At 31.7% G+C, this 24375-nt stretch overlaps 2 protein-coding genes across 2 annotated transcripts; one reads left to right on the top strand and one right to left on the bottom strand.

Moving 5' to 3' along the window:
- The first annotated feature begins 4618 nt into the window (after nt 1-4618).
- Nucleotides 4619-6808, top strand: LOC145056655 (uncharacterized). Its single transcript, XM_079004364.1, has 2 exons — nt 4619-5077; nt 6292-6808. Exons 1-2 carry the CDS (start codon nt 4823-4825, stop codon nt 6529-6531), a joined length of 495 nt encoding a protein of 164 aa, XP_078860490.1. The 5' UTR covers nt 4619-4822; the 3' UTR covers nt 6532-6808.
- Nucleotides 6809-13425: 6617 nt separating this feature from the next.
- Nucleotides 13426-17707, bottom strand: EYA (eyes absent-like protein). The gene is made up of 5 exons (XM_079004363.1): nt 17381-17707; nt 16995-17168; nt 15567-15660; nt 14620-14799; nt 13426-13887 (listed from the first exon to the last, which is right to left on the bottom strand). Exons 1-5 carry the CDS (start codon nt 17567-17569, stop codon nt 13607-13609), a joined length of 918 nt encoding a protein of 305 aa, XP_078860489.1. The 5' UTR covers nt 17570-17707; the 3' UTR covers nt 13426-13606.
- Nucleotides 17708-24375: the final 6668 nt, after the last annotated feature.

Raw genomic sequence — 24375 nt, 5'->3', positions numbered from 1 at the left:
TTAATACCAAATGTCCAAATTTTATATCCAAGCCTTGGGGAACATCTTAATCCATAAAGTCACTTACCTGGTTCCTTTGCATGGCTCAAATGGACCCAAACCTTAGATTTAGGATCCTTCTTTCACCAAATGGACATATACTCACGCATGGTTGATCCTCAACCATCAAGATGCTAACTTTATGGACTAAGGATCTCAGAAACATTAAGAGGAGCAAGTTCTAACTTCTGGAGTGGAAGAATCCCACTAGATCTTATTCATGAGTGGAATCTAGATCTATAAGCTCCTCCCTGATTAATGCTCCTTCTCTAAGCTTCTTCTTCTTTAAGGTTCACCAAACACCCACTAAAACACACACAAAGAGGGTCAAATATCTCTAGATGAGCTAGGATTTCGAAATGAGGCTCAAAAGGGAAATGGAGGCTGGGAAATAAGATAACCTTGGGACATAAGGGCCCAACATACAGGAGGTATGCACATCATAGACACTCTCCCAAAAATTACAGTAATGCACCTAAGGACCGAAATTGTAAAACTAATTACACACCAAGGGTCCAAGATGGAAAATACCTTGAATCGGGTGTTATACCTCCAACACATCAATCATATACTTTCGCTGACTCATGAACCACCCTTCTTCTGTTTGGGCTACCTCGATTCTGAAGAAGTACTTCAAATTCCAAAGGTCTTTGAGGTTGAAGCTGTTTTTAAGGCTTGATTTAGTATCTTCAATCTTTTCCATGTTACTTCGAACGATTATGACATCATCGACATAAATGAGAGCTGCCACGAATGTTCCCATTTTTGTGAATGAAGAGGGAATGATCTGCATGCGACTGTCGGAATTCGAGATTTTGAAGAGTCGACGTGAACTTATAATACCAGTTCCTTGAAGCTTGTTTTAAATAGTACAAGGACTTTATAAGCTTGCAGACTCGTGTCTCGTTTTCTTTTTTGCACCCTTGAAGTATTTTCATATATATATATATATATATATATATATATATATATATATATATATATATATATATATTCTTGATCTGCATGTAGGAACACATTATTTACATCTAATTGACGTATGATCCAATCACGCTTGACTACTATTGCCACCAACACATGAAATATGATAAGTTTGGCAATCGGGGCAAATGTGTCATGAAAATCCACTCCTTCAATTTGAGTATAACCCTTTGAGACAAGACGAGCCTTGTATCGCTCCATATCTCCATTTAGTTTGTAGTTTACTTTATATACCCATTTAGGGTCAATGGCTCACTTTCTGCAGGTAAACTCGTAAGTTACAAAGTTTTATTTTGTTCAAGGGAATTAATTTCCCTTTGTATTGCTTCCTTCCATCGTTCATCTCAAACATGCTGAGCAAAATTTTTTGGCTCATCATGTGTGGCAATGGTAGCTAAAAAGGATTTGTGAGCTTCAGAAAAATTATCATATGAGACATAATTATTAAGAAGGTGTACCGTTGAGGCGAATCGACCGATGACAGGTTGTGGATGATTTGTCGAAAGGGGGCAACTTTACTTCATAATCCTTGTACCGAGTGTGTTGTGTTTTGGTTCGTGTATCTCTTTGTTGATCAACACAATTGGTTTTATGGTTCATATCATGACTGGCTTGTATTGAGTTGTCATTAACCTCTGTAAAAAGACCATCCAATGTGGGTGGTCCGTGATCACTTAGGCTTGATTCGTGCTCTTTCTCTTCATCATTTGTCTCCTCACTATGAACATGAGTTTTGACTATGGAGTAATCACAAACAGGAGGTGTGACTGCATGGCATGTTGTAACTTCCTTATCAGTAAAGTAAAACAAATCTTCATTTTCTTTCTGTATCTCCTTATTACCATCTATGTGCTTCATTGGAAACTCATTTTCGAGGAATCTCACATCCCTTGAGATCACCACTTTCTTGTGTTCTATGTCATAAATCTTGTAGCCCTTTGTGCCTTAGGGATAACTAATAAAAACCTCGGGTCTACCTCGTGGCTCAAATTTGTCCCCCCTAGATTTTGTACTTCGATAGTAAGATAAACAGCCAAACACACACATGTGATCATAGCTTGGTGATTGGTTGAAAAAAACTTCGTAGGGGGTGAAACCATGAAGCACTTTGGATGAAAGTTGATTTATAACGTAAGTAGCGTTCAAGATACACTCACCCCAAAAGGTCTTTAGAAGGTTTGCTTGGAAACGTAAAACACATGCCATTCAAGTAAGTGTCTGTGTTTGCGTTCTACAACCCCCTTTTGTTGTGGGGTGTATGGGAAAGAAGTTTCTAAAATTATCCATTCTCTTGCATAGAAGTCATGCATTCTGTTTGAAAATAATTCTCCCCTATTATCACACCTTATTCGTTTGATTTCCTTCCCAAACTGGGTTTTGATCATTTTGTGAAAATTCATGAGATGTGTGCTTGCTGCATGTTTATGCTTAAGAAGAAATGTCCATACAGGCCAACTAAAATCATCTACTATTGTTAATAAACACTAAGCTTTTGAAAATGAAGGGGTTATGTACTTCCCCCAAACATCACAATGTATTAGATCAAAACAAGCAGTAGTTTTTATTTCACTAATAAGAAAGGGAAGCCTAGTATTCTTAGCCTTAAAACAAACATCAAACACTTCAACTTGACTATTCCTAGAAATGTTCTTAGTAAAACTTAAGTTTGAAATCTTCTTGGATGATGGATGACCAAGTCTTTTGTGCTAAACCTCGAAAGTTGTCATGAGAGCCTTCCTCTCTATTGCCCCCATTCGATACAATCCTCTTATGCATAAGAGGTTGTCATTAAAATTAGGGACGTGTAGGACTCTATTTATTTTAATACGTTTGGGTAAGGTGTGTTCACTCTTACCCATGACGGGCACTTTATCACCATTTGGAATGAAGACATGTGCTTCTTTAGGTTTGTGATTTTATTATCAAGAAAATCACTTATATGTGTAATAAGCTCGGTTGCACCCAAGTCAACCACCCATCTATCGTATGTGTTGTTTCTACCTACCAAGTTAGCCTTTGGATTTGTATCGTTGGCTTCCTCCTTAAAGTGCTCAACAAATAAACAGTACTATTCATCCATTAATCCATGTATAGGGTTGGGTCCAACCTTCACACAAGCTACCTTTGGTTTTGGTTTGTCTTTCTTCCCTGGCCACCAATCTAGGTACCCTATTTTCTTGAAGCAACCATCTTTGTTATGACCTTCTTTCCCATAGAAAGTGCATTTTTCTGCCTTTTCGCTACCTTGATTTAAGGTTTTTTGTGCTCCCTTGTTGACCGTTTGTGCAACAACTTGTCCTCTTTGTGTCTGGCTTGATACTTTTCTGCTCGTAAGATTTACGTGAAAAAGTTGCTGCTTCACCACTCGCTCTCCTAGAACGCCCGATGATGGCTCATTGTTGCGTATCTTCAGCCACCAGGTTATAGGTTGATCCCAAAGATGGTGCAGGTTTCATGGCTAGGGTTTAGGTCCGGATAATTGAGAAGTCTTTATCGAGTCCCATAAGGAATTCATAAATTCTTTCCTTTTCTTTTAGTTCGTTCAACCTCTTTCCCATAGCACAATCACACACATCACAAATGCATCGTGGTGTGGGAAGGACAAGTTGCAGTTCGTCACATATAGTTCTTAGTTTCGTTTAGTAAAAGGAAACCGAAGCTCCATCTTGTATTGTGGCATTCAACGATTGTTTTAGCTTGTAAGCATGAGGAACGCCCTCTTTCTCAATTGTTCTTCCAAGTCTTTCCAGATCTCGGCTGGGGTGTTTGCATACCTCACATTGGTTCGAATATCCCTTTCCATGGTTGTCGTAAGCCATCCCTTAATCATGACATCAGCCTGCATCCATGCCATGTACATGGAGATGTAGATTATGGTTTCTTGATTGATCCATCGATCAATCCTACTTTGTTCTTTGCAAACATAAAATTCACGTCTCTTGTTTCCATTTATTAAAGTTGTTGTCATTTAATATATTATTCACTTGCATCTGCTTAGGGTAATCAGACAGATGGATGTAATAGGGTGAGTTGACATTGATGGTATATGCTGTCTTCTTGTTTCCTTCTCCCTTCTCATCTGTCATGATTGTTGCCGCCTTGGTATTTCCTTAATGGATCGATCGTTCTGATACCATAAATTTTTTGATAACAAAAACGTTTATTTATTGATTAAGTTTTCAATGTTTACAATGCAAGATTATCGATCCTTATATACAAGGATCTGAACAAACGATTATCTAATAAGATAATAGATAAACACCACATAAGATAAAGATAAGAGACTTATAAACAACTTGTTGTCATCCTAATAGAATGATCTGGATTTTTTACAACCTTTTAGTTTATATGCATTACTTTTCTTTTAAACATACAAAAAATTGGTATTTCTTTTTCTATTTATTTATTTATTTATTTATTTATTTATTTTGGTATATTGCACTGCTAGAAAATTGTGTAATCATACCTAGTTTATTTCATTTGTTTGATTTATTTTCGATGCAACCAAACCAAACAAATATTAAAATTTAATTAAAAAATTAGGAGAAAATATGTGGTTCATGGCTTGATTCATAGCGACGGTATTGATTAGTGATACTCAACTTCATCTTACAACTTACCAGCATTCAAATCACACTCACCGTAGAAAGACTCTTCAAACTCCCCCAAAGCCAAAGCCAAAGCCAAAACCTCTCAACTTTGCACAGCTAAAACCAAATTCCCGATTACATTAAATCCACCAATCTGTGCGTATATATGCATAGTCGCAGTCTGTCGCCGTAGTTTAATTTCGTACGATTTAATGGGGCTTTTTAAGAAGATCGCGGGATATCTAGGGTTAGGAAATCACGACTTGCACGAAGTCAACAAGGAGTATGACGATGACAAAGATATTAGTGGGAACAATAATCTGAACTCAACTGAAGAAATTCATCATCATAATTATAGTAATCTCCCCCGTAAAGGATTTAGTGTTCCCGTTAAAGTTCCTATAGATAGAGGTCAGCAAATCGGCCCAGTTTTAGTGCCTTGTGTGGCCGGCGATGGCGGTGTTCAGGTAATTCTCTCCATTTGTTTCATTGTTTGAATTTCCGTTTTATAAATTATGAACATTGTTTAATGTCAAATCTATTGCAACCTCTTAACTTATTACCAATTTTTCGTCAGTTAGATTGTAACTTCGATAGATTTGCTCGTGTCTGATAATCTATGATTGCTTTCGATGATCAATTTGGTTAGTCTGGCTATCAGTTTACGAAATGACCAGATTCTGCTTGATAGATCCTAGATATAATGAATTGCTTCTTCTGTCCGATATCAAAATTCTGAAACCGCGACTCTGAGTTGTGTGTGTATTTAGTGCCAAAGGACTACCATATGTATCAATTTGTCAGTTGAAAATGCCAGTTGGAGGTTTGGAGAAATACATTGGCATCTAGAAGTTCTAGGTTAAGTTAGAATTAACATGAGATACAAAGTACTAAAGGAGTCTTGTGGGAAATGACATTGTTTATGTCCCATAAGGCCATAACCCTAAGTGTTTCTGTGGTTGGTATGATGGAATCAAGAAAGTAATGGAATGGTTCATTCCATTGAATTGTAGAAAAAAAAACTGTTTGTTTGGTCTGGTGGAATGGAATGGACCATTATTGGCAGATACATCAGTAAATAATAGGATTCCCAGGTGGGCATAAAAGAAATATCATATGACCCTAAGCGGGTATTTCGGTCACAAAATGTTTTGGAAATTAGGATCTGAAAGATGAGGCGTTTAGTAGTGAAATTCTAGGGTTAAAAGGGTATTTACAAGGAGGATATGCTGACAGAAGAAACTCTCATCTGTGCAAAAGACATGAATGCCCTTCTCATCCTAATCATCAAAAATAGCCCTAGAAAGTTTGTTCATTTCCTTTTAGGGATCATATTCTTGGATTCACTTTCAATTGTAACAAAAAACGTTCTTTTTTCTAGAAATGGAAAGCCGACTTTATGGTTGACTAAATGCAAGCATTTGAAGATGAATAAGATATATTTATACCTGCATCTATGATCTATCTCACAAAAACTGTAACACTTTATCTTTTCGTTCTTTATGGATGGATGTTCAATAAAAGTAGAATGATTCCTTTTTTCAGGAAGAATCTAAGTTTCCTATTTGCCTATATTCACATGTTATAAATGGTATATTGTTACTTCTTGCATTTAACCCTTTAATCATTAAAGGGTAATTTAGACATTTGACTTTCTTCTGTGTTGTTGTAATGAATTTAGGGTTTAGGATGGTATGCACGTCGTTTAAAGATAGATGAAGATGGAGATGTTGCAGACGAGTTTCTTGTGGAGAACATTCTAGAAACAGAGGAAATACATCAACAACAAAAGCAACAATTTGTTCCTAAATTTGAAGTGAAATTAAACATGAAATCTGCAAAAGCAAGAAACCCAATTTTATCACGTGAAGGAAGGATCCAACACTATGTGGAATACCGAGGTCGGTTACTACTGGCCTGAACCAACCCCCCCCCCCCCCCCCCCCCAACCTACCCACCCCACTCCACCTGCTTTTTGCAACTCTTAGAAGAATTGTATATCGGTTTAAAAGAAGAATTCTCTATTGCTGTGTGTTGTGGTTTTGAATGTGATTGGCTTTGTGGTTTATATATTAATCAACAAACATTTATCCCATATGCTTGCTTGTTTTTTACATGTTTACCCCTGGATGGATTTGTTTTGGAAGACAATTAGTCTTTTTTCTTGAGGGTATTTTAGACGTTTGATTAATGGTTTATATTTTTGGTTAAAGTATGGATGTTTGGTATTTGTATGTTTGTTTAGAATGTGAAAATCTATATACTTGTGTTTTGGGATTTTATCATTCTCGAGGGTATTTTAGAAATTTGATTGGTAGTTAATATGTTTGGTTAAATTACGATTGTGACCTACCATATATATGCAAGGTGAAAAACTTTAAGGTATGAGGTTTAAATCTAGGTGTGACCTTTTGAAAATGATTAAATTATGTACACTAGCTTACTCTTTTTATATACTAGAGTTCATCTATGAATATAGTTGGCCTATCTTGTGAACATGTTAACTACTTGGTATCTCCTTTTTACCATATTCGTAGGAGACTCGGTAGCATTGCTAAGTAAACAAGGAGAAAAGTAACAAATTCTAACTTCTTAAAATCTACTTTTTTAAGAGGTAAGAAGAAACCGTAGTGAAAATTCTTTTCTTTTAGTCATATATTTTTTTTTTTGAGGTATTGATTTTCCAAAAAGTTAACAAATCAATAATTATTTTGAAATGAAATCTCAAACTCTAAAACACCCTCTAAGTGGTAGTCAAATTAGTAGTTAGTCAAATTAGATAAAGTGAAATAAATTGAAAAAGAACAAAAAAATTTATAGTAATCAAATAAAATTTTGTTGATTTTTGTTAGTTTTCTGAGAAATTGAATAATCTAACCATTATTTTTTTGGTTTTTTTTTAAATTGGGCATGGATTCATCAAATCAAGTAAGTTCTACACTTTAAGTTACTTTGCATTTGATTTTCTAAAACAATTTACGTATTCTGGAATTGTCCGGAACACGAATAACAAGTCCGGAACAACTCCGGAATATCCGGATCATCCTTTTTTTTTTTTTTAATCTTTTTCTTGTTGTATGTGTATGAATGTTACGTAAGTACTTTGTATTGTGTTTCTGATTGATTGTTTTATTTCGAAATAAAGTATGGTAGGCGTTCTAGAATGGTAATGTAGGTCTGAACATGATGAACGTGGTCCGGAACCCAGTGATCTATTCCAGAATGATGATCCAGAATAACTACAATATATAATTTTTTTTTCTAAATATTGTTTAATAACACATGTTAGTCTAAAGATGAGTTAGCGTGGATGTCATTAAAAAAAGTGGGTTTTACAGACGAAGAACTTGTATTCTATTTACAGGAGCTTTCAAAATTGTGTCCGATAAATGTAAAATCGAAAAAAAAAATAATTTTATAGTTACAATTTATTTTTATGGTAATGTATTAAAATGTTCTTGGAATTTTGTTTTTGTAGATAAAAAACGATGATGTTGAGTTTCAAAATAAGATAAAAAATAAACCGGCAAAAGCACCCATAAAATTAAGAAAGAAATCAAAAATGGTGTTAAAACTTAAATTGAAAGCAGATAGGACTCCGAAAAATGGCACCAGAGCAAATGCTGACTCATCTATCGAAGTTACAATATAGATGAAACATGTGATCAAATTAAACAGAATTATAACCAAACACCTAAATTTAACTAACGAAAAATTGGTAATAAGTTAAGAGGTTGCAATAGATTTGACATTAAACAATGTTCATAATTTATAAAACGGAAATTAAGACAATAAAACAAATGGAGAGAATTACCTGAACGCCGCCATTGCCGGCTACACAGGGCACATGTTTATGTTTTGTATATGTGTTTAGTTATAATTCTGTTTAATTTGATCACATGTTTCATCTATATTGTTAATTAGGTTATCTGATCTTTTGTATTTTATATAATATTAAATCTCTTGTTTAAATTATACTAGATATTACTAATCAAAATTAAAGGAATATAAATTTTATTTGGAGTCAATATCATGTGGACAATTATGTTTTTTTGTTATTTTATCTCATAGATTCTACTTTGTGTATTGTTAATAATGCCTTGATCATATTAAATTTGTGTAAAAGTAAATGTGAAAATAAAATAAAATTCTTCAATTGTAAATTATTTATTAAACAATTTTCATATTGTTAATTATTGTCAGAATGTTAGAATATTCTAGTATAATAAATTGTTTGTTTATATCCTACTTTATTATTTTAATAAAAGTATGGTTTATGTTTTGATACAGTTGAAATGAAGAAACTACCAAATCAAGGGAAAACGAGTTTTTGATCCTAAAAGAAAGAATGTTGAATAATTTTATCATCGTAAATAGATAAAGGCAAAAAAAAGTCATATTTCATGATACATCGTTTGATAGCTCGTCATCTGATCAAGACGCGTCAACATAATATGAACATGTACATATGACATTATAGTTGTGATTTTAGAATATATGATGTATAATGTTGATATTTAGTTATATATTTACAATAATAGTACTTGTAATGTTTTAATTTATGTCATGTAATGTCAGTAACATCTTTCTCATATTATGTGAGTTTTATATTTAAAGTTTGTATATATAATATTCTATTAAAATTAGGCTTTTTTATATTTTTATAGAATAATGTTCTAAGATATTCTAAGTTATATGTAGAATATTCTAATAGAATAATGTTCTACATTTTCAATTGAATAAGTTGATTTACTACATGTAAATAATTTGAATATATAGAATATTCTAATACAATAATATTGTATATGACCTCTTTTCAAAAGTTATATGTTGAATATTATGATAGAATAATGTTTTCGGATATTTTAAGTTATATGTAGAATCTTATAATAAAATATTTCTTAATTACATTAGGCTTTTTTATACTTTTATAGAATAATATTCTAGGATATTCTAAATTATATGTGGACTATTCTAATATAATAATGTTCTAAGTTTTCAATTGAATAAGTTGATTTATTACATGTAAATAATTTGTATATATAGAATATTCTAATATAATAATATTGTATATGACATCTTTTCAAAAGTTATATGTAGAATATTATGATAGAATAAGGTTCTCGGATATTTTAAGTTACATATAGAATATTCTAATAGAATATTTCTTAATTAAAATTAGACTTTTTATACTCTAATAGAATAGTGTTCTGAGATACTCTAAGTTATATGTAAAATATTCTAATAGAATCTTTCTTAAAGAATAATTTATAGGAAACCAAAGTAATTTATAGAAAACATAATATTGGTAGCAAGAGTAAGTATGTTGTTATTTTACGTAATCTAAGTATTTTGATATGACAAGCTTATGGTTACATAATTGATATTCTAGGTATTCTAATAAGATAAATCATATGTTACTGCATAACTTGATTTTCGTTGATTTTATTTATATGATTTAGGCTTTTGTAACATTGAACTCTATATGTTTATCCTTTCTTTATAGTTTATAATGTTAATATTATGTACTTGTTTGTATGAACATTAATCTAACACATGTGATCAATTTACAAAGGTTTAAGTTACATATTTCTTATATTGGTTAATAAGTAAAAGTAGGTTGTTATAATGAGTGAAAAGTAAACCAATTTCCATATTAGTAGTTAGAGTAAATCATGCTGCTACTTTTCCGTAATTCTAGGTATTATGATATGACAGACTTATGGTTCTTAGATGATATTATAGGTAATTCTAGGTATTATGATTTTACATGTTTTAGAATTTTGTAACAGTTTGAACTTTATTATAAATTTTATATACTACATAATAAAGTTGATTGGTTAGAAAATCGAATATAGTTATAATACATTGTTCATATTGGTATGAAAGTTAAAGTATGTTCCTCTTTCTGTAATTCTAGGTATTCTAAAGTCATGATGGTTTGAACATCATATTTCATGTTTGTAGCATAAAAAATCTATCATAAGGATTTTTATACCATACGAAATCCTGATAATTTGAAAATCACATTTCTTGGCTAGCTAATATTACATTTAATAAAGAATTGTTTGTACAACACGATAGTATTTCAAAAAATCCCTATGAGCATTATGTTTAGCAGATTCCTCGACTTGTTCATTCAGATTTGATGAATCCCTCTTTAATTTCTCTTGATCACTAAAAAGCATGTCTTTGGTAATCAAGTATAACATGTCTATGTTGTTTATGATCTGCATCACCAAGTTTTTTAGAATCACAAGAGCCATATGTTGAATCTATATCTTAATCTATATGGTCTTCACCGTGAAAATAAAAGATATCATTTTTTAAAATATAATATCAAATAGCAAAATGACTAATATGATGTTCTATTGCTAAAAAAAACATATTGCTTGAATGCAAAATGAAAACCAAACCTTGAAATAATGACTGATTGTTGATATTAAATCCCCAATCGATAACTAAGACTAAATTATGATGAATTATCGAAATAAAACTGTGAGAGTAAATATCAAAGCTTGAAGGTGCAAAGCATTTGATCCTAACCTCATGATCGATTCATGATGATGATAATTGTTGAGATTGCTTAACATAAGTTGATGTTATACATTACCTATTATCATAAGTTGATGTTAATTTATGTATGTATAGTATTCTATTAGAATACTATTATTTATTTGAAGTGTAATTTTAGTAATATCTTTCACATATTAGACAAGTTAAAAAATTAATCTGATACATAACATGATGTGATATATAATCTCATAAACATGAACTTGTATTCATAAAAAACAAATTACTAAATGAATAACAAAAATCAAAGATTACAATTGCTAAATATAATATCAAATAAAAATATATATTATTATGGTGTTCTATTGCTAAAAACCAAATTGATTGAATGAAAAATGAAAATCAAACCTTGAAATAGATAACCGAATCCTGAAACCAAAGTTTCCAACTGATAATTGATCTTAGATAATGATCAGTTGTTGAAATTTGAGATCTAAGAGTAAAAATCAAAGCTTGAAGGGGCTGAAAATCGATCTCAATCTGATGACGATGAATAGTTGAAAGCACTTACTGGAAGCAAAATCGAAGCTTGAAAATGTTGAAAGCGATATGAATCTTATAATCAATTGCTAACATCGATTTATGTAACTTGATGAAAGCATATTTTGGTGAAAATCGATTTCAATCTAGTTGTGAAGATGAAAATCATCAAATGAAGGGGATAAGATCTGATTCCGATGAAACTTCCAATTTCTGAAAATGATCTCAATCGAAGATATCAATTGATGATCAGTCGCTCGTGAAAGCTTGAAATCGATGTGAACCAATGACCAATTGTTGAAATTTCTTTCAATAAGCTGTAAAATCACAAATTATCGCAGCGTGAGTGACAATTAACATACATAACTCAAGTTTTTTGCTTCTCATTCAATCTAAATATTGTTACGATTGAGAAAACCATCTGAGGAAATTACCAGATGAAAGAGTGAATCTGACTTTGTTACGTTGATTAAGGAAATATCATGTAAATAAGGGGATTCCGTTATATGATTAAAAGCTGTCTAATCTACCCTTGAGTATTTAATTAAGCGCCTTAATCACGGTGTTTTTTGAACCACAAGATCAAATTTGATCAAAGGCTAAGATTTAGCTCCTATGTCTCACAAAATATAGGTGGTCTCAAATGAATATATATATATATATATATATATATATATATATATATATATATATATATATATATATATTAAAAAGATTGATAAAAGAAGATAGTGAAAGAACGATGGAAAAGAGGATCACACTTTCTTCCTCATGTGTGTTTCCTATCGCATCACGAAATGGCCTAAATGGGGTAATTGTGATGGTAATCGATATTTAATATTTTTGTTTTAGTATCTTATAATATTTAATCAACTTCAGACCTTTTTTTATTGATTAACATATACTGCACGATGATTAAAAAATATTAACTTAAAATTGGTAAACAATAATAAAATCATTAATGGATCAATCAAAGAAAAGATGCAATTTAATCTTTTTGTTTACGAGTTCTTTTTGTTTTATGTTACCTAATCAATTATGTCTATTATTAGTTGATTATATACTTTAAAATAAAAAAACAAACACGTTAACAAAAAGTAGAATAATTGCAAAAATAGGTATCTTTAACACTTTTATTATTATTATTATTATTATTATTATTATTATTATTTTTTTGTAAATCAAAACCATGAAGTCATCCAGCAAACTTTATGTTAATGTTTTTGTAAATCAAAACTACGACTACGAAAAAGGCAACAACATAATTTCTTTATTTGTATAAAACCCTAATTTTATTTTCACTAGTATTTCTTGTTTTTAAATCCAGAAACTAAAGAAAGAAAGAAAACCATGTCATATTTAAAAAAAAAAAAAAAAATGGATCAAATCTCATCATTTTCTTTGTGTGGTTGATGATTATCATGATCACCATCACCTCATTTGACAAACTCTTTTGATGTGATTCAAAAGATAAAAACAGTAGGACAAATAACAAAATACATTCATTTTCAACCCCGTGCTTTACTAAATATTACAAATACGATCCTTCTAAAACTTTCTAACATTTTTCATCCTACAAAGAAATTATGAGATACCTTTGTCCTTTGAACCCTAATCCTTTAGCTTTTACCTCTATAATATTAATACAGAACCCACCATCACACCCCACCCTCCAATCTAGATCATCAAATTTTCTTTTCTACATGACACGTATTTGACATATGATTAATTTTAAAGCATTTAAAATCATAAAACAAACATATACGAAAGTCAAAGACGATAAAAGATTAAATATAATTTACAATGTACATGAGTTTATACTACTACTGGGGGGAGGGTTGCAACAGTTGACATCTGAACCCCCAAACCCTAATTTTTTTTTAAAAAAAAAATCACACAATTTCCGGTCACAGGAGTTTCTATTTCATCCAGTTTCATTATTTTTATTCATCTTCATCATCATCGTCGTCATCATCATCATCATCAGAATCACCATAAATAACACCAATATAGTGTCCCAAAGTCTCAAAAGTGAGGCCCGGAAAACGATGAGAGGTACTAACGGGCCCTGGATCAATTTGCACAAACGGCCATTGCATGTTTTCGGCGGCTTCACATTCTTCCCATCCGTCTCCAATCGCACAAAATTGCACGTTTGCTCCATTGAATCGTTCTTTTATCAGTGAAAAACATTTGTACTTCCCCACTTCCCATGAGCTGTAAACTGTGAAAATTTGTCACTTTTCCTTTCAATCACTTGAATATTATCTATTGTTTGTGGGTCCCATCTGTTTTTACTAGATGGGACCCACAATTAGAACACATCATGTAAATGGGAGCTACATAATATGGATTTGAAGGGTAAATACAAGAAATATCAATGTACTTTTATTTATTTGTTTATTATAACATCCTACTTTCACAACATTCTACTTTCAATCTTGTTTTTTAAGCCGTTGTACATTAAAAATATCGATTTGTGCTTCATTTTTTTTATGACTTCGAAAAAGTTAGCTAACTATAGGGATGAAAATTGGTTTTTGCTTTTTATTTGGACAACATTGCTATAATTAGGTAACATTTTTCAAGGTACAATGTTATAACAGGAAGAAATGAAAGTAGAGTGCTATGATAAACAAACAAATGAAAGTACGTTGCTATTTCTTGCATTTAATCCTAGATTTTCAATTGGTTACACAAATAAAACCTAAGGTTCAAGGCTTTGTTACACAAGAGAAGCCTAGACAACATTCGATAATGAGGATGAGAAGGGCATTCATGTCTTTTACACAGACTAGAGATCAAGAGCAAGTGGTGACACCACCTTGAAATGTGACAAAAAATTGCAATTTTTGTCTCAATGACATAAGGTCAAATGTGGTACAAATACATATCTTGTATAACAAATGAAATGAGGTTTTAAAGGATGTGAGTTTTGGAAGTACAAGTGACTAACCATTGTCATACGAAAATAAGTCATCGAGCCGAAATAGCAAGCATTTGACAAGGCTTGGGATTAATGAGCCAGAAGTCACAATAACATTCACATTTTGAACTCTTGAACTTGTGGAATCTGAGATGCCATCCGGAATGGAATCTTTGTTTCCACTTGCACATTCCGCCACACAAGCCTTGGCTGCAATTCAAGTCAAGTGCACAAATGATTCATATGCAAATTGAGTTCAAATGTATGGCTATATATCTTTTATTTATTTTTTTCCCCATTAAGCAAAGTCAGGTTTTTGAAGAAAAAATAAATGAAGGTGAATTTGTAAAAAACCTCATTTTCCTGACATTCTCTGCTATTGTAGTTGGTCAAAAAGAAACGCCCATATACAACTTACTAGATTAAGTCCTTTCCCCATTAAGTAAAAAGAAACACCCTAAGTTTTTATTCATATATATATATATATATATATATATATATATATATATATATATATATATATATATATATATATATATATATATATATATATATATATATATATATATATATGCCATTTTCCTAAATCATCCATTTTGTGGGCTTTACAATCACATCATCAATTCTTCTAACACCATATGGATGGGTCCCACAAAAAATGACCAAAATGAATGGGACCTACATTAGTCTATGTGTTGTCTTAAGTGTTTATATGTAGTATGAATCCCTACAAGGTGAATGATCGTTAAACTATCAAACATTAATTAATAATTATCATGAAGTAAACTAGCATGCTCACGAAAAAAAGTCATCAGATGACTTTCAAGCTTACAAACTAGGGTTGAATGCAGGAAACAGCATAAGAATTGTTTCTTTTTTACATAATGTTTAATGCAGACAAGACTAAATCTGATAAAAATACATATGTGAAACGATGAGAGGAATTAAAAATTACTTATCAACTCAAGCCAATTCACCTGAAGACAACCATTTGTCTGTAAAATCATCGGTCTCCTGATAAAGATTGTCCCATGATTTTATCATCTTTTCACCAAAAACACTACGCAATCCCTGCATAATTATGAACACTTAATTGAGTTTCCTTAGATGAAAATAGAGTGACTTATGAAAAATCAGCTAATGGCATTAAAAATAAGTAATAAATTATCAATGTTACCAAAAAAGAACACGTAAATTTCCTTTTTTTAGAGCAGAAACTTCATCGTATAGAGCATTTAGGCTGCGTTTGTTACACAAGAAGCTTTTTAGGGCTTTTTTAAAGAATAGGGTTAAGAAGGGCATGCACGTAATTTCACAATCAAAAGATCGGAACTTTAGGGTGTCAAGCTTTTTTCGAATGAGGCATGAAAGAAATAATTGTGTATGATTAATATAGTCATACAATTTATTTAGTTACTATGACATGGTGTTTGAGTCAATATCCTTGAGTAGTAAACTCCACCAATGTTTTCTTGATTTTATATATATATATATATATATATATATATATATATATATATATATATATATATATATATATATATATATATATATATATATATATATATATATATATATATAAGGTAGTGGTATCTAGGCATCTAGCGCGATAAATATGATGACACAATAAATTATATAAATTAGGCATTTTTGTCATGAATCTGTGTCATTTTTAATTCAAGTGTCATTATTATTTTCAACTTCAAAACCGATATTATTTGTTTAATATTCGATAATCTACATTACCATGTTCAAGAATTAGGATACACCATATGACATTCTTTTTCCTTCCAAAGCTATAAAAGTTCTAATTCAAAAATTGAACAACTTTACAAATAATTTTCCTTTTCCTTCAAATAACCAAAAATCAAGGGAAAAAAAGCATGGAGATTACATTCGCAATCTATGATTTCTATGCCACACATGTTGAATTTCTAAAATCAATCTTGACATTCAAAATCAAAGATGTATAGGGTTTCATTTAACTTTTTCAAAACATAAAAAAGTAATAAATAAGATTACTCATATACTTTATAATAAGTATAGTCACAAATACTAGGGCTAAATGCAAGAAATAGTAAAAATTCTTTCATTTATTTGTCTAGTATAGCATCCTAATTTTATTTGTTTCAGCATTGTACTTCCATTTTTTTTTCTTATTAAGGCACTACCATTTGAAAAATCTACCCAATTACAGCAGTAGAAATTTGCTTTCTGTTTCAATGATATTACTATACTTGGTTAGATCTGTTAAAGTATAAGGTTGTAACATAAAGAAATGAAAGTTTCTTTATAGCCATAAATACTAAGATCAAACACAAACTGAATCCAGAAATCAAATTATTTTGCAAAAACAGGAACAATAAAATTCCTTCAAATATGAGGTTTAAAAGGGTAAAAAGAACCTCTTTATACTTCTGAGCAATGATACGATGTCTGTATGCCAATTTCCTCTTGTTGTCGTCATCATTGAAAGAGGCACCAACAAAACCATCATTCTTAAAATCATAATCAGTGAGATCTAATTCATCATCATACTCCCTCATTACATCAACAAAAGGCTTGTTGCACCCTTCAATCTGCTCAGATCAAAAGTAAAATTCCAAAAAAGTAAGAGTGGTTCTTTTCTTCATATAAATCAGTGTTTCGACAACAATAATCAAGATTTGCAGAAAAGGAATTAATGAGTTTTGACCAAGAACAAGCCCCATGCCAATAAAACTAAAAAATGGGGCTTTTTTTTTAAGTAAAATTGAAATTGTCGAGGAGAGATTAATGGCGTTTTACTTACTTGTTCATAGAAGAAGTAATCATCGCAAATCCGAAGGATTTGATTTTCCCAAGTTTTGCCGATTTCTATACCCTTTTGAACGTCTTTAGAGCCATTGAAAGCCTTTGCATATGTGCCTGTGATGAGGGATTTTAGTAAGACGAGAGTCTCGTCCATATCCCAGACGAAAACATTGATTTTCTGATCCATTAATGTAAACCAGGCCCTCAAATCAGCAGATAAAAAGTGAAGAGGGTGTTGTGAGGAGCTCTTTTTATACCATAATCGAAGTTCAACAGAGCAACTTTTGTGTTTTTCAAGGTGATTATATAACACCCTCAGCGTATTGACGCTTTGTGTTATTACCCCCTTGAATCTCCACTTTATACTAAAACAGTTTAAATAAACGACCTTCTTACATCATAAAGAAGTCCCGGGTATTTGGATCGGATCGATCCGCTCTTGTACTGGATTGATTTTACAAAAGTTAATGGGCCTTGGGTCGGACTTGTTGAAGTTTATTAGGTCTAGGTCTGATTTCAGATTTTTAGACATAAAGAAGAAGTTGTGGAGCTATTCAATAGATTACAACGGATCATGCATAGTAATGTTATGATTCCAAGATTTATAGATGTTGTGTTTAAAAGAATTAATTTTGTCATTCAAAAAAGGGTTGCGACAAAGCTTGTTGCTCGTTTACCCGCTACGTCTATATAAATCTTTATTCTTATTTTGGTAATGAAAAATTTGAAGAATGATGAACATTTGGAACGAACTGGACCAGACCAGCTCTTGGACCGGATTGATTTGACAGAAATTATGGACTGTGGATCAGACCTATTAACGGTTATCAGTCCAAAAAATCAGAAATTCAAATGTTCGCCCTATCAAAAAGACAAAAGACAATTTTCGACCTATTATGTCAACATTTATTTTTATAATGTTGGTCTAAATTTTAAATTTCATTATAAATTTGATATAAATATTGTTTTTTACAAAATTTGCCTTCAAATTCGTTTTTTTATAACACATTTATCTTTTTATAATTTCTTTAAATTTTCTATTAACTTTTTCAATTTTTGTATATTTTTTTTTACATTTTGAAAGACCTTTTCCAATTATTTTTTTTATAATTCCTCTTTGTAGTTCTATTTACATATTTTCACATGTAACATATTTATTTAGGTAAATTACTTAATAATTATGTTAAACTGAAAACACAAAAATATAAGAGTAAATTACATGAATGGTCCTTATGGTTTAGGGTAATTTGTGTGTTTAGTCCCTAACTTATTTTTTTAACACGGAAGGTCCTTACAATTTGTTTTTGTTACGCGCTTGGGACTTGTCTTACCTTAAAAGACTATTTTTTCCTTAATTTTTTAAATTTATTTAAATAAACACACCGCGCAACCCCACCCTCTCACCTTACCTTACCTATTAGTCTTTTTAAGTAAGATAGGGACCAAATGTGTAACAAAAACAAACAGTAGGGACCAAGTGCGTAACAAAAACAAATTATAACGACTTTCCGAGTTAAAAAAATAAGTTAGACACCAAACGCGTAAATTAACCCAAACCATAGGGACCATTCGTGTAATGTACTCAAAATATAAATAAAATTGTTAAAAAAATTATATTTTTTTTTTGTAGATGACTAGATAAAATGTTGCAAAAAAATAAAAAATTTGGTGACCGCTTCCTGTTGGAGATCAAAATGTACGGAAAACACAATAGAAGCTTACAAAGGAAAGAATATAAGACATTTTTTTTTCACATTTAACATATTTATTTAGGTAATGCGAGAGTGTTTTTACATTTTTATTTTGTTTTTTCAATATTAAATACCATAAGGAAATGATGTTTGTCATGAAATTTGGAAACGAAAAAAAAAATGATTTGCAAACTTTGCAACCGGTAGTTATAAATTTTGAAAGTTTAAACCCTACTAAAATGTGTTTTGTGTTATTAAAGGATGATATTTTTTTATTGATTTAAAAACATTTTATCTGAATAAAAACAACAAAAATAGACCATTACTCTATAATATAATAAAATGTGTTTGTTTGTAGGTCATTTGAAAACAACTTGGATAGTTTCTTTTCAAAAACTATGTCAACCATATATATATATATATATATTAGCCGTTTACCCGCGCAAGCGACGGATACATTTTTTTTTTCATAAACTAGTTTCTTGAGGCAATTCATGCTATTGAACAATTCAATATAGTTAAAAAAATACAAGTACAAATCTAAAAAAAACATGACTTTGATTATAATGTCCCCACTTTGTAACGAGAGCAAATGCAAATCCTTTCAAAGAAAATAGTGCATATATTTTAAGCATTCAAAGTGTATCAAGGTCTAAAGATAATACACACTCCAATTCACCATGTTTGAGTTTACATTTCAACCTTGCAAATACAATTATACATGTGCAAACACCAAACATGTCCATAACATAATGAGATCTCCAAGTCCAGGGTGGGGGTAATATGTAACCAAATCTAGACTTTGAGCCCAATGTCGACCTTGGTGGACATCATCACATTAGAGGTTACACCTATATAATAATCCCATCATAACCACTATATGCTAATTAGAATATACATGTTTAAGATATAGGAAAACAACAATGTTAAAATAGTCAACATACATATCAAATTATAGTTAGAGCACCATGGTAACCTGGACAAATAACACTAATCATTAAAAAACCATCAATTATGCAATATGAAAACATAATATAAAATAGCAAAACAAATTATTATAATTTTTTTTTAAAATTGTCGACAGTTTATTTCATGAACCATAGTAAAAAAAACCCATACTTTCCAATTGCCACATCTTGAATTGATCACTGGGTATGTATTAAACAAAATAAACAACAAAGGAGAGCCATGTCTTTGTACATGTTTTCCGTTTTTATCTCTAAATTTTGTTGAAACCAAAATCCTGTAGATTTCTCATCTATCTTCTTTGAATTTCAAAGATCCCCTCCTGATATATGTGTATATTCAGAGCATAAATCCCTTGACATATTTTACAATAACTGCAAATTCAATTAAAACTATTATTAGTAAATTTGATTATAAACCCAATGTTCGTATCTCATAGATGCACACAAATATACATACCCTAGAGAAGGACTGATACCACTTTTCTTGCTTGTTATTATCTCAAAGATACACATACAGATACACGAACCTGCTTACTATATATGTAGATATTCACAATTTTATTGAAAAAAAATATGCAAAACAAAAAAGAAATAAAAAGATAAGAATTGTCAACGATAAAGCAAGAAAAGCTTGTACTGTAATATTCTCACATCTACCATAGTGTTAATAATTTGATATTTTATTATTGAATTTAATTGAAGAAACATTATATTAAAAAAGAACTATAAATAATTAGACTAAACAAATGACATAACTTTTTTTCGTTATCATCCGATTCACAAGGCCCCACATATCGAGTCTTGAAATATGAGGAATAATGAGCATATTATTCAGCTTAAAACATTAACTACAAAAGTAATCACCGCTTTTATCCATTACTCTGATCAATTCAAAACATTATCGTATGAATTTGTTGCTAAAGAAACAACAATTATGCTTTAAGACCTCAATAACTATTCAAACTGATTTGACTCTCAATTAAAAGACATCACCAAAAAATCACCATTCAAAGATAAAAGAATTATTCTTTATAGAGGTAATAAGATATTAGATAATAAATAAGAATATGAATTACTTCAAGTTACAATAAAATGACGACATGAACAAAACTTCGACATTACTAATCTACCAATAAAGATGATATATCAAACCAACATACCTTCTCAAACGATAATGGTGAATGTTGTTGACATTGTATCCACCTGAGAAAAAACCTGTAAACCCAAGGTTCCATTGACCATACAATCAAATTGAGAACGAATTCAAAAGAAATTGATATTTAAGCCAAAAATCGTTTTTTCTTACTTGGAGATAAAGAGAAGAGATAGACAAACCAACCTTACTATATCTTCTGCTGAAAACACATAGACTGAAAAAAGCCTCATGGATTGTCTACTATTTCTGGATCGACACAATAAACAACATAATCTAATCATTAGTATCACCCTTCAACAATAATCAAAGAAAAATCCAAGTTGTACTCATTCTTGACCTGGAGCCAACATGAGTATACATGTATGAGATCCAAAATCAACAAATATGTAATTAAAAATACATGGTCAGATAAATTAAATGAATGGAATATTACTACACGTGAAACACAATAACAGTGAAACACAATAATAGTAATATGGAGCTAAGTTGACTGAAAAAAAAAACAATTACAGTGACAATAAAGCACCTTATGCAAATTAATTTTTAGATGCATCAGATTATAGAATGGAGTTTATCCTCTGGAATCGCAAGAAAAAAATAGAAAAGTATGGGAAAGAAGCTTGTTACCATTGTTCCTGACTAAGAATTGATGCAAGGAAGCAAAACGGCGAGTAATCAACATAAAATGCAGGCCCTATGCGAGGACACTGAAATTAGTACATGTAAAAATCCTAAACTTCACAGTCGAAATAAAAAAAATCAGGAAAACCTTACCTTGATATGCATATGATTTCACAAAAAAACAACAGATATGAGCCGGAGGCGGTGGCGGCTGTGACATTTAGGGTAATTAGAGTGAGGATGAAGGTCAATCATGGTGAAGAAGGTGATGGATTTTAGAACCATCGACTCCAGGGTAGTGATGGTGGTGGACATAGTGATTAGTGTGATGTAGATCAAGGTGGTGGTTGCCGAATTTTATGACATTGGCGGTGAGTGGTGGTAGCAGAGGCTAAGTATTGGGTAGCGTATTTTAGGGTTTTTGAAAACAGGTGGTTGAGAGAGGATGAGAAAGAGTGGAAATGCTTTATAACGTGTACATGGTATTTGACTTATTCAATTGGATATGATGAATACTTGGTATTTGACCGATTCAATTGGATATGATGAATACTTGGTCAAACTTTGACATATTCAAAATCTTATTATCTTATCTTATGACTTTTTCATAAATATTGACCGGATAAAATTTAGTATTTTTTAATGCATAAAGTGATTGTACATATTGCATTATGGTTTGGACGACTTAAAATTCAGCGTTTGACCAAAGATGCTTTATAAGGTACTAGCCGTTTACCATCGTCAAGCGACAGGTGTGACAATGGTGGTTGAATGCTGAAAGATGAATTAAACCCAAGAAATGGAAACGTCAGCGATATATATCCAAGATTTGTGAACAGAAATTGCGAGATTTGGGGAAATACGGAGATAAGGAATGAACCGGGTCAAAATAGCCTAAGAATAAGGGATAAGAGATTTGACCTTTTTCAACTGTTGACTATATGTACTCTACTCTTTTTGTAATGCATAAATTGATTGTACAAATGCATTGTATGTTTGTACGACTTAAAATTCAGCATTTGACCAAAAATGCTTTATAAGGTAATTAAGATATATATATATATATATATATATATATATATATATATATATATATATATATATATATAGGTAAAGGTTCAAATGAGAACCAAAAAAAGTTAAGAACTATAAGAACCATTTTTTAAACTTATAATTAATCATATATTTATTATTTTTCAATAATGACATGATTGTAAATAACAACAAATACTAGCCTAGTTTCACAAACAAATAATCAAATATCAAAAACTAGATCTAAATTACATCTGATTCATTCTATCATATTTCTCAAAAATATCAACCTCCCTTTTCCTTCCCTCCTTCTACTACCGACATATTCCATTAATCGCTTCCGTCGCCATGTCCGCCCACCTCCGACTCGTTGGAATCCAAGTCGGCACCAACACTTCCATCCAGATCTGTAACTTCTACTCTACATGTACCAAATCCACTGTGACAACCCGATATTTCAACTCCTTGTAATGACCTAAATGGGTCAAGTATTGTAACCACTTTTGAGTAATAAAATTTACTTTCATAATAAAATGAACAAATAGTTCTATTTAAATTCCTTCTATGTTTAAATGTCTTTAAAACCATGATCGTACGTAAAAAGAACGCCCAAATCCGACTTCATATATCGAAGTTATGATTTTTCCAAGTTCAGCTTAGCAACAGACAGCTAAAAACTCGAATCGGAGATCGAGCGACTTTTGGCCGGAATGACCTAAACGAGAATCGAAGGTCTCAACAATGGTATTTCAGCGGTAAAAAGTCTGGCAAAAACCGACATCAGATAAAGAAGTTATGAATTTTCAAAGAAATTCCTTAAACACGATGAGTTTAATGTAAATAATAAAAAAATAATTTCGGAATTTCCCGACGGAGTCTAAACGAAAGTTGTAGAGCGTAGTCTCACCTACGCGTGGATATAAAGACCATCGAAAACGGAGTTCGTATGAAGAAGATATGAATTTTTGAAGTTTATTAAATAAATTATATATTTATTTAATTCAAAATTTGGACCTTATCCGAAGAGGAGTCAGCGTCCTCATCCGAGGTACGCGCTGCGTACCCCTGTACGCCCTGCGTACCCGAGAGACTTGGCCTCTGATCGTCCACGTCGCCCTATCCGAGGCATCCGACCCATCCGACTCGTCCGTCCGACCCGCTGTCCCATCCGACCCGCCGTCCCATCCGACCCGCTTCCCCACCGACCCGTCCCATCCGAAGCCGAGGCAGTCGAGGCTTCGGTCATGCATGACGTACGCATACGTGCTGCGTACGAGCGTACGCCCCGCGTACCGAGGCGGTTCAGCCTTCCTATAAATAGGATGCGAGGGCTTCCGAGAAAAATGCTCATTTCTCTCCTCTCTCTCACAATCTTGCCTCGTTTTCCGTGCCCGTTCAAACCCGAAGCTCTGGTCTTTTTGCTCAAGTCCCGAGGGTCGATTTTACTCCCGAGATTCCCGAGAATCCCGAGGAAAATCCGTTTCCTGAGACGAAACTCTGCCCGGTTTTCCATCTCGCTATCTTC

The sequence above is a fragment of the Lactuca serriola genome, chromosome 6 (genome assembly GCF_051521515.1).
Source record: "Lactuca serriola cultivar US96UC23 chromosome 6, Lser_US96UC23_V15, whole genome shotgun sequence".
NCBI lineage: Eukaryota > Viridiplantae > Streptophyta > Magnoliopsida > Asterales > Asteraceae > Lactuca > Lactuca serriola.
The sequence above is the reverse complement of the archived record's forward strand: the minus strand, read 5'-3'. Positions and strand labels throughout refer to the sequence as shown.